The 18,677-nt window shown below is 43.0% G+C and overlaps 2 protein-coding genes across 6 annotated transcripts in view; one reads left to right on the top strand and one right to left on the bottom strand.

Moving 5' to 3' along the window:
* Positions 1–7,038, top strand: part of sdhaf2 (succinate dehydrogenase complex assembly factor 2) — a 17,678-nt gene extending 10,640 nt beyond the window's left edge. The window contains exon 4 of the mRNA XM_070899809.1: positions 6,501–7,038. Within this exon, the coding sequence (XP_070755910.1) occupies positions 6,501–6,631 (131 nt within the window). The 3' untranslated portion in view covers positions 6,632–7,038. The remainder of the gene's footprint in view (positions 1–6,500) is intronic.
* Positions 1–18,677, bottom strand: part of LOC139280210 (transmembrane protein 80-like) — a 24,954-nt gene extending 6,277 nt beyond the window's left edge. Inside the window, exons 1-6 of one of the 5 annotated variants that reach the window (XM_070899807.1) lie at positions 18,614–18,675; positions 16,254–16,270; positions 13,411–13,504; positions 13,225–13,317; positions 10,540–10,741; positions 6,665–8,446 (exon numbers count right to left, since the gene is read on the bottom strand). In XM_070899807.1, the coding sequence (XP_070755908.1) occupies positions 8,434–8,446; positions 10,540–10,741; positions 13,225–13,317; positions 13,411–13,504; positions 16,254–16,270; positions 18,614–18,623 (429 nt within the window). In that variant the 5' untranslated portion in view covers positions 18,624–18,675 and the 3' untranslated portion in view covers positions 6,665–8,433. The other 4 variants (XM_070899804.1, XM_070899806.1, XM_070899805.1 and 1 more) reach the window with 4 other exon arrangements.

Raw genomic sequence — 18,677 nt, 5'->3', positions numbered from 1 at the left:
TTCTCCATCCTAACGTAGAATTCCACCATATTATGGTCACTCTTCCCCAAGGAGCCTTGCACAACGAGATTGCTAATTAATCCTCTCTCATTACACAACACCCAGTCTTAGATGGCCTCCCCCCTAGTTGGTTCCTCGACATATTGGTCTAGAAAACCATCCCTTATGCACTCCAGGAAATCCTCCTCCACCGTATTGCTTCCAGTTTGGTTAGCCCAATCCCATGATAACTGCTGTACCTTTATTGCATGCACCCCTAATTTCCTGTTTGATGTCCTCCCCAACATCACTACTACTGTTTGGAGGTCTGTACACAACTCCCACTAACGTTTTTTGCCCTTTGGTGTTCTGCAGCTCTACCCATATAAATTCCACATCATCCAAGCTAATGTCCTTCCTAACTATTGCATTAATCTCCTCTTTAACCAGTAATGCTACCCCACCTCCTTTTCCTTTTATTCTATCCTTCCTGAATGTTGAACACCCTTGGATGTTGAGTTCCCTGCCCTGATCATCCTGGAGCCACGTCTCTGTAATCCTAATCACATCATATCTGTTAACATCTATTTGCACAGTTAATTCATCCACCTTATTACGGATACTCCTTGCATTAAGACACAAAGCCTTCAGGCTTGTTTTTTTTAACACCCTTTGTCCTTTTAGAATTATAATGTAGTGGCCCTTTTTGTTTCTTGCCTTTGTTTACTCGGCCTTCCACTATTGCTTTTTACCTTTCTACAATCTGTTTCCATATTACTTCGTCCTGTCTCACTGCATAGGTTCCCATCCCCCTGCCATATTAGTTTAAACACTCCCGAACTGCATTCGCAAATGTTACCCCCAGGACATCAGTTCCAGTCTTGCCCAAGTGCAAACCGTCCCTTTTGTACAGGTCCCACTTACCCCAGAACTGGTTCCAATGTCCCAGGAATTTGAATCCCTCCCTCTTGCACCACTGCTCAAGCCACGTATTTATTCTAACTATCTTGCTCCCTCTACTCTGATTAGCACGTGGCACTGGTAGCAATCCAGAGATTACTACCTTTTGAGGTCCTACTTTTTAATTTAACTCCAAGCTCCCTAAATTCAGCTTGTAGGACCTCTTCCCGCTTCTTACCTATATCGTTGGTACCTACATGTACCACGACAACTGGCTGTTCACCCTCCCGCTCCAGAATGCTCTGCAGCCGCTCCGAGACATCCTTGACCCTTGCACCAGGGAGGCAACATACCATCCTGGAGTCTCTGTTGCGGCTGCAGAAACTCCTATCTATTCCCCTTACAATAGATTCCCCTTACAATAGAGTCCCCTATCACTAGCTCTCCCACTCTTTTTCCCGCCCTTCTGTGCAACAGAGCCACCCATGGTGCCATGAACCTGGCTGCTGGTGCCTTCCCCTGGTAAGTCATCTCCCCCAACAGTATCCAAAACGGTATATCTGTTTTGGAGGGAGATGACCGCAAGGGACTCCTGTACTCCCTTCCTGCTCTTGCCTTGTCTCTTGGTCACCCATTCACTATCTGTCCTTACCCTTACCTGCGGTGTGACCAACTCACTTAATGTGCTATCCACAACATTCTCAGCATCGCGCATGCTCCAGAGTGAGTCCATCCGCAGCTCCAGTGCCGTCATGCGGTCTGTCAGGAGCTGCAGCTGGACACACTTCCCGCACACATCGTAGTCAGGGAAACTGGAAGTGTCCCTGATTTCCCACATAGCACAGGAGGAGCTTGACACGGGTCCGAGTTCTCCTGCCATGACTTAACCCTTAAATTAATTTACTTACTAAAATTTACTTAAACATCAAACAGCTACTTAGTAGTTCGCTGCCAATTAAACCAATCTAAAAGTCAGTCTAAAAGAGAGTTGTACTTACCAGTCGAACAGCCAACCACTTACCAGCTTGGCTGTGACGTCACTTCTCGATTTCGCACCCCTCTATCTTTGTCTGCAGCTGGTTGGGCTGGTCTCTGGGCCTCCGTCTCCTACTCTCGCACTCCTTATCAGCTGCTCTAGTGTCAGCACTGGTAGGAAAAACAAGACAAAACAGCACCTGCCACCCCCACTTACCCTTAAAACTCACCCACTTACAAAACTCACGAATGCCACTCTATGCTGCTGCACTCCGTGCTCTGCATGAGCTGCCTCTTTTTAAATGTATCTAGGTCAGATGACTCACTACTAGTCAGTCGTTTACAGAATTGGTTTTAACTAGCTGCTAATTGCCTCCTACTGGAGTTAACTTGTTTTTCTCTGCCTAAGCCTGAAAGATTCCGAACTATTTAACTTTTCCCCTTTAAACTGCTACTTACTTAGAAGCTACTGGCAATTGCCACTAACAATTTACTCCAGCCTCCAAATGGTTTAAAGAGAATAACCCTTAAAACTCACCCACTTACCAAACTCACAAATGCCACTCTGTGCTGCTGCACACATGATCATGGCTGATCATTCCTTCAGTACCCCTTTCCTGCTTTCTCTCCATACCCCTTGATCCCCTTAACCGTAAGGGCCATATCTAACTCCCTCTTGAATACATCCAGTGAACTGGCATCAACAACTCTCTGCGGCAGGGAATTCCACAGGTTAGTAATTCACTGAGTGAAGAAGTTTCTCCTCATCTCAGTCCTAAATGGCCTACCCCTTATCCTAAGACTATGTCCACTGGTTCTGGACTTCCCCAACATCGGGAACATTCTTCCCGCATCTATCCTGTCCAGTCCCGTCAGAATCTTATATGTTTCTATGAGATTCCCTCTCATCCTTCTAAACTCCAGTGAATAAAGGCCCAGTTGATCCAGTCTCCTCATATGACAGCCCAACCATTCCTGGAATCAGTCTGGTGAACCTTCGCTGCACTGCCTCAATAGCAAGAATGAGCTTCCTCAGACTAGGAGACCAAAACTGAACACAATATTCCAGGTGAGACCTCACTAAAGCCCTGTACAACTGCATTAAGACCTCCCTGCTTCTATATTCAAATCCCCGAGCAATGAAGGCCAACATACCATTTGCCTTCTTTACCGCCTGCTGTACCTGCATGCCCACTTTGTGACTGATGAACCATGACACCCAGGTCTCGTTGCACCTCCCCTTTTCCTAGTCTGCCACCGTTCAGATAATATTCTGCCTTCGTGTTTTTGCCCCCAAAATAGATAACCTCACATTTATCCACATTATACTGCATCTGCCATGTATTTGCTCATCTAACCTGTCCAAGTCACCCTGCAGCCTCTTAGCGTCCTCCTCACAGCTCTCACCGCCACCCAGTTTAGTGTCATCTGCAAACTTGGAGATTTTACACTCTATTCCTTCATCTAAATCATTTAATGTACATTGTAAAGAGCTGGGGTCCCAGCACTGAGCCCTGCGGCACTCCACTATGAAAAGGACCCGTTTTTCCCGACTCTCTGCTTCCTGTCTGCTAATCAGTTCCCTATCCACGTCAGTATATTACCCCCAATACCATGTGCTTTGATTTTGCACACCAATCTCTTGTGTGGGACCTTGTCAAAAGCCTTTTGAAAGTCCAAATACACCACATCCACTGGTTCTCCCTTGTCCACTCTGCTCGTTGCATCCTCAAAAAATTGCAGAAGATTCGTCAAGCATGATTTCCCTTTCATAAATCCATGTTGACTTGGTCCGATCCTGTCACTGCTTTCCAAATGCGCTGCTATTTCAGCCTTAATGATTGATTCCAACATTTTCTCCATTACTGATGTCAGGCTAACCGGTCTATAGTTACCCGTTTTCTCTCTTCCCTCCTTTTTTAAAAAAAGTGGTGTTACATTAGCTACTCTCCAGTCCATAGGAGCTGATCCAGAGTCGATAGACTGTTGGAAAATGATCACCAATGCATCCACTATTTCTCGGGCCACTTCCTTGAGTACTCTGGGATGCAGACTATCAGGCCCCGGGGATTTAACGGCCTTCAATCCCATCAATTTCCCGAACACAATTTCCTGCCTAATAAGGATATCCTTCAGTTCCTCCTTCTCACTAGACCCACTGTCCCCTAGTACCTTCGGAAGGATATTTGTGTCTTCCTTCGTGAAGACAGAACCGAAGTATTGGTTCAATTGGTCTGCCATTTCTTTGTTCCCCATTATAAATTCACCTGAATCCGACTGCAAGGGACCTATGTTTGTCTTTACTCATCTTTTTCTCTTCACATATTTATAGAAGCTTTTGCAGTCAGTTTTTATATTCCCTGCAAGCTTCCTCTCATACTCTATTTTCCCCCTCCTAATTAAACCCTTAGTCCTCCTCTGTTGAATTCTAAATTTCTCCCAGTCCTCAGGTTTGTTGCTTTTTCTAGCCAATTTATATGCCTCTTCCTTGGCTTTAACACTATCCTTAATTTCCTTTGTTAGCCATGGTTGAGCCACCTTCCCAGTTTTATTTTTACTCCAGACAGGGATGAACAATTGCTGAAGTTCATCCATGTGATCTTTAAATGCTTGCCACTGCTTATCCACAGTCAACCTTTTGAGTATCCTTTGCCAGTCAATTCCAGCCAATTCACGCCTCATATCGTCAAAGTTACCTTTCCTTAAGTTCAGGACCCTACTTTCCGAATTAACTTCGTCACTCTCCATCTTAATAAGGAATTCTACCATATTATGGTCTCTTTTCCTCAAGGGCCTCGCACAACAAGATTGCCAATTAGTCCTTCTCATTACACATCACCCAGTCTCGGCTGGCCAGCTCCCTGGTTGGTTCCTCGACATATTGGTCTGGAAAACCATCCCTAATACACTCCAGGAAATCCTCTTCCACCGCATTGCTACCAGTTAGGTTAGCCCAATCAATATGTAGATTAAAGTTGCCCATGATTACTGCTGTACCTTTATTGCACACATCCCTTATTTCTTGTTTGATGCTGTCCCCAACCTCACTACTACTATTTGGTGGTCTATACACAACTCCCACTAGCGTTTTCTGCCCTTTGGAATTCCGCAGCTCCACCCATACCGATTCCACATCATCCAGGCTAATGTCCTTCCTTACAATTGCATTGATTTCTTCTTTAACCAGCAACGCCACCCCACCTCCTTTTCCTTTCTGTCTATCCTTCTGTCTCTCTAAATGCTGAATACCCTTGGATGTTGAGTTCCCAGCCTTGGTCACCCTGGAGCCATGTCTCTGTGATGCCAATCACATCGTATCCGTTAACTGCTATCTGCGCAGTTAATTCATCCACCTTATTCCGAATACTCCTCGCATTGAGGCACAGAGCCTTCAGGCTTGTTTTTTTAACACACTTTGTCCCTTTAGAATTTTGCTGTAATGTGGCCCTTTGTTTTTTGCCTTGGGTTTCTCTGCCCTCCACTTTTACTATTCTCCTTTCTATATTTTGCTTGAGACTCCATTTTATTTCCCTCTGTCTCCCTGCACAGGTTTCCACCCCCCTGCCATATCAGTTTACCAACAGCACTAGCAAATACTCCCCCTAGGGAGTTATAAAACTTTGGGGAGTGGAACTAATTGGATAGCTCTTTCAAAGAGCTGGCATAGGCACGATGGACCGAATAGTGTTCTTCTGTGTTGTTTCATTCTATGATTTCTGTCTGGCTGTTACACAAGTGTCAGCCATTAAGCAAGTTGAGAGAGTTTGTTTTAAAACAGCCATGATTATTGCATCATTTTGTGCTTGAATCTGCAGCTTGTTTTTTATAACTTTTTTCCAGGTCCTTTATATTAGCAATTTACCCTTGATCATTATCCAGTGTCTCCTCGTGGAAGATGTTCTTGGGGGTCCAGCTCGGCTGTAATGTCTCTAACAGTCAAATAGATGCACATTGTCTAGGCTCACAGTTAAGATGGAAAGTTTTGATGAGGTATGTAGGGTTGCTGGAGATCATGGAGATGTACCCCAAATGTCAATGCCTTCAGGAAAGGAAGGGAGGGAGGAAATTCGTCCTTACCACTACACAAATCCCCATTTAATTTTCTTTACAGAATTTAATCAATAGGTAGGAACTGTGCTGTTTGTGGGTTGAAGTGGGTATTGGGTTTGATCCACTGTGTCTCGTAGTCATTCTGGAACTTAGCCACACCATACCATCGAGGGGATCTCATAGAAACGTATAAAATTCTGACGGGACTGGACAGGTTAGATGCAGGAAGAATGTTCCCGATGTTGGGGAAGTCCAGAACCAGTGGACACAGTCAAAGGATAAGGGGTAAGCCATATCGGACCGAGATGAGGAGAAACTTTTTCACCCAGAAAGTTGTGAACTTGTGGAATTCCCTGCCACAGAAAGTTGTTGAGTCCAGTTCGTTGGACATATTCAAAAGGGAGTTAGATGTGGCCCTTATGGCTAAAGGGGGTATGGAGAGAAGGCAGGGGTGGGGTACTGAGGTTGCATGATCAGCCACGATCATATTGAATGGCGGTGCAGGCTCGAAGGGCCTACTCCTGCACCTATTGTCTATGTTTCTATGTTTATGTGATTGTTGTGACATGTGTTTTTTTCCTTCTTCAACCAAACAGAAACCAAGCCAACTCCTCCAGAATTTGATAATGAAGTAATGACCTTGCTGAAGGAGTTCACCAAAAACCGCAACATGGAGCAGAGAATAGGGCAGCCTGCCCTTGATTATTTCTTTGAGAACAAAAACTAAAATGGGTTTATATTGTTCCATACAAGGACTTGCTGATACTGGATGGATTTATTCAAGTGATCTCGAGTAAAAATAATGTGGATACAGTATATTGTGTACATTCAACAGCTTCTAGAAATTCATACATTCAAATATTACCTAGTTTATTGCCATTAAAAAAAGGTTGAAGTTCCACTGGGTTTTTTTTTGAAGTGAGTGAACCACAATCTTTTTATACATAGGAATGCTGGGCTGATGGGATCTTATCCAGCAAAATTCCATCCCCTGAAATATGAATGGGTCTGTGTCAGAACTGATTGGCTTCTATCAACATCTGTCACTGAATTGGATCCATGTATGACTTTGTATTTTAAAAAAAAAAGGATTTAAGCTGGTGCCTTAAAAATAAATAAGCCTGTTTTCTGAAAGATGGTATGATCGTTTCAAACTAAATATTTTGCCAGCTCAATGATTAGGTGCAGCATGTGTCTGGTGTGGTAATGAGTTACTCAGGATCAACCCATGGTCTGTGTTGAGTTAGCTGATCTCAGCAGGGGGCTATAATTGGTATCAATTTACCCCCCCCCCCCAACAATTAATAAGGGTGAGAAAGAAAAAGTAGCGGTGAGATCTCTTGCTCCAGATCACTGATGAATTTCAGATCAGCCATGATCTTATTGAATGGCGGAGCAGACTCGAGGGGCCAAATGGCCTACTCCTGCTCCTATTTCTTATGTTATGTTCTTATTCAGAAAGCGGAGAGGATTGAGTTAATCATACTTGAATAGCCCACCAGATGTCTGTGCTTAGGCGCTTAAAAAGGACCTGTGAGGTACTAGAAGACCATAGCCGCCAACAGAACTGCATAACTGGAGGAAAAAGTATTTGCCAATACAACTCTACAGTAACCAGTGATATTTGTCTAATTATACCTACCTGAAATCTGCTGGAAAGTCACAGCAATATTTTACCAAGTTTATTTAGTGTGACAGTACTAGTAAGGGAAAACTGTATTTAACTTATCACCTCAAATTACTCCCACCACCACCAGTGACGGTGCTTCACCTGCTTACAATCCAGGTTTGTGTACAGAATCTAGAATTGTATTGCTGGGTGTTTGTCCACCGTTCAAGTGGGATTTAGTGCATCCTGATAGCTGTAAAAAAAAAAAGCACAGCATACTATAGAACAGCCAGAATTTAATCCAGATTTGCTTATTTTAAAAATGCCTTTATTGTGACACAAATTATATTATAAAACTGCTACACCTCATGATCTGAAAAATCCTTAAGGTTTACAACATATCCCTTCAGGAAATTCCATTTTCCTCCATCAGGGCTGAATGTAGGAAAAGTCATGTGCTCAATCTTCTCCGCCAATTGACAGCACAATGATTTGTCATTCCATACGGAACACAAAGCTTGGGCAGATGCAGGTTCAACTTGCTCCGCACAGCTCCCAATCGAGCAACACTGAGTGCAGGCTGCATTGCCTCTCAGCAGAGGACAGTGCAATTCAGAGAGTAGTATATTAATGTAGAGTCGTCTCTGCACCTCTTGGCGGTGGACCACAGGGGACACTGGCGGTGGACCACAGGGGGCACTAGCTGTGGCACAAGGGCAGCCTGTGGCTGCAGGCATCAGATAAGATCGATAAAGTGGGACAGAAATACAAAGGAGAAACTTACCCAAAATACCCCCACAAAAATAAAGTTTCATTTATAAAATAGTTGTTTTGATCCTATTTTGACACAAACTGCAAAGAACTCCAGCTGGTGGGAATGTCTTGGTGACCCAAACAAAAGATGCATCATTCCAGTCACTTCATGCGTAGATCCTGGGCAAAATATAAGATGATAAATACTATAATATGCCTGCCTTTTCACACCACTGCCACTATCAAACAGAATAGCGAGTCTAGTTCAAGACACTGAAGAATAATTTCTGCTAGCCTAAAGTGAAGTCAATACATAAAATAAGAGTTCTATTCAGTGACAGCTATTCCACAAATCTGGGCTGGATTCAAATCTAGATCCCAGCAATGAAAGGATAGTGTCTAATACTGAACCGCCTAGTCTCCAGTCAATAGTTATTTTTTTGCTAATGTCCTCCTCTGCTGAAGGTTTGACTCCTGTTGGTAAGGTTCCATGGCAATCATCTAATAACTCATCCAAGATGGCTCACCGAGTATTATGTGGATCAGGGGGTTAGACTGAGCAGTTACTAACTGGGGTGCGTTTTAATCCAGCCGACAAGGAATGAATTTCTCTAGCTGTAAGGGTTCTATGTAAAATGAGTTTGGGTGGTCACAATCCAACTCCGAGTCGACCCGTCGAAAACTGCACCTAATTCAGTACGAATTGGTACTTTCACTCCAAGAGGCCAACGGTTAGTTGATGTGTGAAATAGGAATATGTTAGTCAGGGATGCTTGCTTCTGAGGCTGAAGCACATTTCTGGGCTGAAGTAGGGGTTTTGTCTTGTATCTAACCTATCTTAAAGCTATCGTAGGCATGCCTGATATATTATTGAGGGAGCTTTAATCTGCATATAAACCATTCTGTACACAACCTTGGGGTCTATGCAAAGCAGTGTTGAGGGTTTTTAGTCTACATCTACCAATGCTATAACTGACAAGATGCTGAGATTGGATACTCAAAATGGAAGCTTTCTATTCAGCACCACATCCCTCGCCTAAAGTACAAAAAAGTAATCAACTACATTTTTAAAAGGTTGGCAGGGTATTCAACCAGATGTGCAGTTTCCAACAGGGATCACGATCAGGAGTGGGAATCCTGGCTGATGTCAATTATAATACTTAGAAACTGCCCTTAATGAGATAAACATGCAAGAGGGATCAAACCTAGTCTGAATTACACACTGCCTTTACTAACTGAGCCAACAGTTAGAGGGTTCCAATAGATACTTTAACAACAACTTGTATTTATATGGTGCCTTTAACGTAGTGAAATGTCCCAAGGCGCTTCACAGGAGTATTATGCAATTTGACACCAGGCCACATAAGTAGAAATTAGTGCAGGTAATGGTCAAAGAGATATGTTTTAAGGAGTGTCTTGAAGGAGGAAAGAGAGGTTCAGGCAGGGAGTTCGAGAGCTTGGGGCCTAGGCAGCAGAAGGCACAGCCACCAATGGCTGAGCAATTATAATCAGAGATGTTCAGGAGGCCATGGAGGGATTTGAAAATAAGGATGAGAATTTTGAAATCGAGGCATTGCTTAACCGGAAGCCAATGTAGGTTAACGAGCACAGGGGTGATGGGTGAGTGGAACTTGGTGCGAGTTAGGACACGGGCAGCCTTGTTTATGTAGGGTAGAACGTGGGAGGCCAGCCAGGAGCACGTTGGAATAGTCAAGTCTAGAGGTAACAAAGGCACGGATGAGGGCTTCAGCGGCGGATGAGCTGAGGCAAGGGTGGAGACGGGCAATGTTACGGAGATGGAAGTGGCGGTCTTAGGCTGCGGATATGTGGTTGAAAGCTCATTTCAGGGTCAAATATGACACCAAGGTTGCGAACAGTGTGGTTCAGCTTCAGACAGGAGTTGGGGAGACGGATGGAGGCAGTGGCTAGGGAACGGAGTTTGTGGCGGGGACCGAAAACAATGTCTTCGATCTTCCCAATATTCAATTGGAGAAAATTTCCACTCATCCAGAACTGGATGTCGGACAAGCAGTCTGACAATTGGAAGAGTCGAGAGAAGTGGTGGTGAGGTAGAGTTGGGTGCCATCAGCGTACACGTGGAAACTGACGCCGTGTTTCCGGATGATGTTGCCAAGGGGCAACATGTAGATGAGAAATAGGAGGGGACCAAATGGTGTATCCTTGGACAAAAGATGAGCAGGTAATATGTATCAATGCTGTATCAGTGTCAGAGACATCAGGGCTTAAGAGCCAAGGCAAATAGATGAAATTACCTGGCAAAAGCTGAAACAGCAATCACGTCCAATATCCCCTCCAATCCATAGGTTACCAGAAGGATCGCATTGATTATTACATCTGCTTTCAGCACATAGGTCTGCCACAACAAGAAGTACAGGGAAAGCATCACACTTCCAATTGTCAGGACCAGGCTAATTACAACTGGAACAGCCTCTTCGGTCAAATTACCTTTAAAACCTGGGGAAAAGATCGAGAATCAAACCAGCTTTAACACTTACATTTAAGGTCACACACACACAAAAACCTTTATTGAATACCTGAAGCAGCCCAAAAGCCTCATGTAGTACTAAGCCATAAAGACCAGAAGGTCTTGGGTTCAAGTCATGTTTGTGCTAACTTGGCTGATTTCAACCAGGGCAGTATTTGGGACACAACTGGCCGCCACACAGCTGGGCTAGGAAAGGAAAGAATTCCCACTCCTGATCACTATCAGGAACGGGCAGCTTTATGGATATTGGTTTGACAGACCCGCTGGTCTTGTTCTTGGGTTTCATGTTTGTAAATCATTCAAAAAAAAATCAAAATCTTTCAGGCCACCATGTTTTTTTCTCTGTAACTAAATTTTCTAAAGTCAAAAGTGTTAAGATTATCAGCCGACTTAACTGATGCCATAGTCCTGTTATATATTTTCAACCGTAAGGTGGATGCAAGGAGCTACCCTAGCTTGGCACTCTGTTTGCAACTGAGAATCTTTTCAGCATCTGTGGATAATATACTGTATAGTTTCCTTCTAACCAAAATCAGAGCCCATTTAATCTGTTTGATGCCTCCTCTATTGGGGTTCTAAGTCTGCTTTCTTTTGTTCTAGATCTTTCCTTTGTATCTCCTGGCAGCGGTGAAGTAATAATGTGATTCCTCAGGACTACTTTGTAGTTTTCCACAGTTGTACCCCTCCCCTAGCTAGGGACTGCACTGTGACATGGTGCCTGCTTCTATGACCGTAGAGGGAGGTCTATGCCCTCTACCCATCTGCCAAAATGGAAAGCTCCCAGAAGGACTGACCTCCAGTCGACAAGCTCAGCTCCTCTAGGAGGGCCAAATAAGATCCTTCCACCAGTTAGCCAACAAATTTCACCTCTGCCAGCATAGCCTATAACCTGATGAGGCACTACCTCCAGATTCCTGCAATACTTTGCGGACTACAACTTCAGTCAACCCCTCTGGAATGCTTCCCCCTCTCGCCAACAGTCTCCTAGAGACAAATGTTCTTCCTGTGCACCATGCTCACCTCCATGACCAAAGAGAGGACAGAAAACCTAAGGAAAGTAGGTAACAAGATCGAGGCTATCCATTAAAGGAGGAATGGGAACAGGTCCTGAACACTACCAGCTGAAGCAAAATGCACAAAGGCAAGATGGAGGGGCTGCGTCCAGAATAGCACCCTCCTACACGAATTCTGTTCATGCATTAAGCCATTCAGCATTGTTCAGACCAGAAGGACTATGGCTGGTCTTAAAATTCAACAGGACGAAGTGTAGTGCTTGCTGGGTCTACCCAAAAGAGAGCAGGCTAGCACAACTCGCACTACCAGTGCAAGAAGATAAATCACTTCCCGCAACCCTCCCAAAACAAACATGGCTGCAGAACATGTGGGATAAAATGAGTAAGGATCAGGTCGCTGAGCATCAAGGGCAATGACCTGAACCAACATAACCATTTGTTCGCAGGGACTTTTTTTCCCCTGTTCTGAGACCTAACTAATCCCCAGAAGCTAAGACTATACGAATTGCTTCAATTCTTGTCCGCATTTCTCCAAGTGCAAGCAGAATCATGCCAAGAAACCTGGATATATCAATGCACTCCACCTGCTAGTATTGTGCAATCAAATGTACAATGGCTTCAGAAAATATTAATGTAAAAGTACACTTTTGAAAGTTCAATTAAGAAAAATATTTTTTTAAACAGTATTCTTTTGACTGTTGGATGTTAAATGCTTGATTGTTTTCCTGTTTGAATTTATAATGTATTTATAAAACTGGCCGCTTGGAATAAAGTTATTTTTTAAGTAAAAATTGAGTACTTAGTTAAGGAATGTACAATGATAATCAAAGCCACTGATGTACAGTTTCCACAGAAAATTGAATAAAGTTATGGAACTTGACCCAAAACACTAGTAAAACCCCCCCAGAGCAACATGTAACAAAAACACAATTTGACTTATTCAATTACTGTAGCCCTGATAATCCACAGTGTTACATGGTATAACAACCATTATAAATATTGAACAATGCAATAGTAAATCTGCTAATATTTATATTTAGTGTATATCTATCACATCGCAAAGCATCACACTTGGTCACACATGCAAATATGTTTCAAACTTGTACCCGATTGGTTCAAATGTAATATTTATGAAATAGTAACAGTTCACGTTTTAAAAGAAAAAGTATTTTTAAAAAACTGAATCTTGCTGTCCTTCAAACACAGATAACCGAGACTCTCCCCAGGGGAAGGAGCCAATATAGGGAAACTTTCTTCAGCAATAACAACTAGCCCCAAAATTACCTCAGAATTCCCGAGCAGTGGCCTGAAAAGACAGGTCAGGTGAAACACTGACATCATAATGAAACATCATAACTGTGCCCAAATTGTGGGCTACCCATAGTAACACTACAGAGGTCAGATAGCATGGTGCAATATAATTTAATGCAGCATCTTACCATGGTATAGCCTTGTCACTTCCAGGGTTACCATGAGAATCAGAAGAACCAGATCGAGGGTCAGATTGCCAGCTGGGAAACTGAACACCTGACCTAAAACATCAAAAAACATTAATTTCTGGACTCAATGTTTTAAATATCAGGGTTATAAAGTTATAGTAAAATAGTTAGAAGTGTAAAACTTACTTTTGTATATGACCATTAGAAAAGTGGCGAGAAAATAAAAAGTATAATAAAACACATTGAAATAGTGAACCATCTGCAGAGGGATGGAGGAAAGCTGTTGCAATTCTGGTTAAGGAATGAAGCTGCACTGATTTCATCATCCGGGACAATTTTAGAGGATCAAGTGACCCGAGTTCCCATCCAGGGTTTCTGAGCGGGCACCTGAAATTATTAAGAGATAAACTGGATCCTGAAAGTCTAATTGTTAAAATAGAAGTCAATTTTTTCAACTAATTTCTGTGTCTCATGAGAAGGGGAAAATTTCTGCTGTGCATTGAAATCGTAAATGTGAGTATAGAGAATGAATTTATGATTTCACATCACGTAAGATAAAGAAATCGCGCCCCATGCAGGGTTCATGGTTCACCAAAAGGCAAAAATCATAAGTCATGTAAAGCCATGATTCCATCCTAAGCTCTGTCTCTGTCCTACTGCCTATCCATGTTCTGAACTTGCTGCATTTTCAGGATCGCTGGGTCAAAGTCTTGGAGCTCCCCTGTCTAACAGCACTGTGGCAATACCTTCACAAACACGGACTGCAGTGGTTCAAGAAGGCGGCTCACCACCACCTTCTCGAGGGTAACTAGGGATGGGCAATAAATGCTGGCCTTACTAGTGACGGACATTTAGCAAGAATCCATTTTTTTAAATTCGCGAAACATGGCACCCTCACTTGCTAACAATTATAAACTGCTGTAAGTATCCACAACAGCAGTCTCCACTCTGTGCAAGACACAGCCGAGAACCGCCAGAGTGACTGAAAAATATCTCCGTTCTTTTCTCTTTGTATCTGAGTTACAGCGATAAAATCTTACACTAACGAAATGCCTCCTTGCAGTTTAGCCTAAAACACCGCTGAGAGTCCAATTCTGCATTCCTGGTGATGGGATTTAAAATAGCAAATGCTCATTCCCAGAGGGGAGATTGTTCATGTGACCTACTTCGGAGTATTAAAAAGGTTTCCTGCATTACTAGATTTTTTAAAATAATTTTGAGAGGCGACTTGATAGCTTAGTGGGTAAATGCAGCTCCTAGTGTGGGTACCTAATGCAGCAGACAACTCCAGGTTCAATCTCAGGTCTGTGCGTAGTTCTCAACTCAGATGGCAGAAGTGCTTCTACAATTGATCTTAGCATTTCTTGTGTAGGGAGGGGCAAATCAGCCACAATTCCCACTCCCGATACATCAAATGACCTTGCTGGAAAATGCATCAGTAAAGGACAGAATTGGGTTTCACTGTGATACCCTCTACAGTCTGCTGCCACTCACCACCAAGGATCAATAACTTGCATTTATATAGCTCCTTTAAGTAAATGTCCCAAGGTGCTTCCCAGAGATGAAACAAATGACAAGCAGTGAATATTAGAAGAGGTAACAAAAGAAATGGGTAAAATGATAGATTTAGAGGAGGCTGTTAAAGGCAGGAATGGCTTTGGGAGGGTGTTCTAGAGAGCTGGGCTGAGACAGCTAAAGGTTCTATCATCGATGGTGGACCAGAGGAAGGATGGGATACACAGACAGACGACCAGAGTTGGAGGACTGAATGGTTGGGGGGGGCATCAGGCTACAGGAGGTTGCAGAGATGGGGTGGAGGTTGTCAGAGGAGGATGTAAACAAGGACAAGGATTTTGAATTTGAATGCATTGGAGGACAAAGAGCCAATAGATGTCAACGAAGACAAGGCGATAAGAAAGGGGGCCTTAGTGCGAGGCAAGATGCGGGTGGCAACGTTTTAAACAAGCTTTAGGTGTGTAGGTTGGAGGTTGAGACCAGTGAGGGGGACATTGGAAAGTTGTGTCTGGAGCTAACAAAAATCTTAGTAAGGGTTTCATTTATATTGTGGCTGAGTTAAAGAAGGGCAGAGGTCAGCAATGTTGTAGAAATGGAAGTAAGCAGTGTTGAAAGTAGATAAGATATGGGATTTGAACATAAGAACATAAGAAATAGGAACAGGAGTAGGCCATACGGCCCCTCGAGCCTGCTCCGCCATTTAATAAGATCATGGCTGATCTGATCATGGACTCAGCTCCACTTCCCCGCCGGCTCCCCATAACCCCTTATCGTTTAAGAAACTGTTTATTTCTGTATTAAATTTATTCAATGTCCCAGCTTCCACAGCTCTCTGAGGCAGCGAATTCCACAGATTCACAACCCTCTGAGAGAAGACATTTCTCCTCATCTCAGTTTTAAATGGGTGGTGCCTTATTCTAAGGTCATGCCCTCTAGTTCTAGTCTCTCCCATCAGTGGAAATATCCTCTCTGCATCCACATTGTCAAGCCCCCTCATAATCTTATACGTTTTGATAAGATCACCTCTCATTCTTCTGAATTCCAATGAGTAGAGGCCCAACCTACTCAACCTTTCCTCATAAGTCAACTCCCTCATCCCCAGATTCAACCTGGTGAACCTTCTCTGAACTGCCTCCAAAGCAAGTATGAAGCTCAGTTCAAAATCAAACAGGATACTGAGGTTGCTCACAAATGGAAAATAATCTACATGCTGGAGGACAGCCTTCGCAGGAGTTAGCAATGACCGACAACTGAGAGAAAAAAACACCTTTGTACTATTTAAAGATGTGTTGAATCAAGAAAATACAAAGCGGAAGACTGGATTGCAGAATGTATTACCTCTGAAGAAGTCCTCCTTCACTCACAGGTAGAGTCCTCAACCCCCAAATGTTAACTGCCCTTTGTACATTGTGGAATACATTTTGTATTAAAATTCCTGGCTTTCAGAGAGCTCAACTGGGCTGGACTGAAAGTTGACAGCTCCTAAAACGGTAAATGTTATTCCGAAAGGATACAACAGCATTGGATTTCACTGTAAAGGAAAATAGACTATTAGTGATAGTACAGTAAAGGATTACATTTCATTTACTTCGTACTAATGCACTAAAAGGGAAAATAAATAACTTAAGCTAATATGCTTTAATTTTATCCAGCACATTTCTTGTGTAATGCTTTTAATTCATCATCTCAAATTATTCATCCCTTTACAGCATTAGTGGTAGATCTATAATCATTAGACGTCACCTTAATGTTGTTCAGCTCGAAATAATCTCTCCAGATGCAGCCTAAGTTTGGATGTGCAGATTCCTTAATTGCACGACCTGATGTTTTTTTACAATTCAAGTCAATGTGGTACAAAAATCTTGTGAAACTCTTTTGGTTTTTTTCTTGAGCTTTTTCACACATTTTCTTCATCTAAATCAGTGCTGAGGCAAATTATTCCGAGGCTTCTTTCAGTGGCACTTTGTAAATATCCTGAGCAATTTTTTCTGAATTTTCCTTTTTGCATATTGAGAAACAGTTCATCTCTGCTAGCAACTTCCTTCCATTTGCTAGGCTCAGATCAGAAACTTACGGGAGAAGAGGATATGGAGTACTCAATGTGTGTGAATCCTGCCCTTCAATACCTCGCCTTGGAACAGCACCTCAGAGAGGCAATGCATTCCACAACCCGGCCTTAATCCACGTTATTTTATAAATAAAAAGTTGATTCTAGATTGGAGCTTTCTTTTTATCTTCTCCTCTGTCTATTTCATCTCAATTGCTATCTCCAAAGGTATTAACTCTTGCTGGGACAAATTTATAAATGTCTGCCTAACTTCTGATACCTCATCCAAGTGGCCATTTGTGTAAGCATTCCTCGTGTAAGCCTAGAGAGTGAATATTCAACCATAGGGACATCACAACTGAGTTCAATTATATCCTCAACCAACATCTATTACAGGCATACTTTTCAACAGAGGTTGCTGGATAACAATCCAAAGCATGTATCCTGGTAAATTCTGTTTCTCTCCTTAACCCAGGGGCTTAATGCAAGTTGTAGAGCTTTCACTGTAGTTCTTCGCGAGATAAAAGGAAAACCCAAGTCACAGCTCGAGCATGGAATCTTGGGGCGTGCGTGTGGAACATTTTTTCTCAATCAGCTCGTTGAAAAGGGGACTGCCACGGTCTGTTTTTTGTCATGAAAATTACCAGCTGCCTTGTCTGGTTAATAACAGGATGTGCAACTACTTTAGTTATCAGATTTAAAAGCTACATTTTAATGAGAATATGCCTGATAAACCTTCCCTGGAGCTCTATGAATCAGAAGAGCCATACACCAATTTCAAGGTAATTTTACATACAGTCAATATTTTGTGTTTGCTGTTTGGCAAAAAAAGCTTGCAAAACACTCCATTGAGGCAAGTCCCATTAATGTCCGAGATGAGGAGAAACTTTTTCACTCAGAGAATTGTGAGCATGTGAAATTGTCTACAGAAAGTTGTTAAGGCCAATTTGTTAGATATATTCAAAAGGGAGTTAGATGTGACCCTTACGGCTAAAGGGATCAAGGGGTATGGAGAGAAAGCAGGAATGGGGTACTGAAGTTGCATGATCTGCCATGACCATATTGAATGGCGGTGCAGGCTCGAAGGGCTGAATGGCCTACTCCTGCACCTATTTTCTATGTTTCTATGTCAAGTTGCATTTGCAGTCTGTCATGCACTGGCTCCTTTAATGCAGGGTACGAAATTCATTGAGTAAAACACAAAAACTACAAATGACTTAAATACAGCTAGAGCTTGCTCAGATGGCTCAGCTGGAAAAGGCAAAAAAGTAACTGAGCATTAAATCTCCTAAGATCCCAAATTCAATTCTCAGTCTGGACTGAGTTGAGTTGTGATTCTGCAACCTGGGCTGGGAGAAAGGAACAAACATTAGTCAGGATTCCCCATTCTCGTTCGCTATCCTATGACTCCTGGTGCAATATGTGGATATTGGGTAAATTATGAACCCTGAGGAAACGCAGTATGGAGACTCACACCTTGGGGAGGTACCTGTGGAACTATACCCAGCAAGGTTCAGTGTCTCCGGGATACGATAGGATTGGGAGATTTGAGGGAGAAATATACAGGTGTCCGCTTTAAAATGAGTCTCAATTAAGAATAAGCGAAACTCACAGAGCTGACATTTACAGAGTCTTGAGGCGCGTCCAATTTTACGACGTGCAGCTAGCGAACTTTCCACTCCATAAAACGACTGGCCCTTTCTCTGACGGTGCGACTCTCACTCAGACTCAATGGATGAACTCAAGCTTACTATTGTAAAATTATTTGGGGGCGACGGAAAAATAAACACTTCGGTTGCGATAGCAACGCGCCCACTGCTACCTCACCTTTCACCATCTCGTCCTCCAAGTGGCTCCTCCAACGTCCCGTCAGCCCCCGCGCCTTCAATTG

This window comes from Pristiophorus japonicus, chromosome 14 (assembly GCF_044704955.1).
Source record: "Pristiophorus japonicus isolate sPriJap1 chromosome 14, sPriJap1.hap1, whole genome shotgun sequence".
In the NCBI taxonomy this organism is placed as follows: domain Eukaryota; kingdom Metazoa; phylum Chordata; class Chondrichthyes; family Pristiophoridae; genus Pristiophorus; species Pristiophorus japonicus.
Note: the sequence above shows the minus strand (reverse complement) of the source record. Positions and strands in the feature narration are given on the sequence as shown.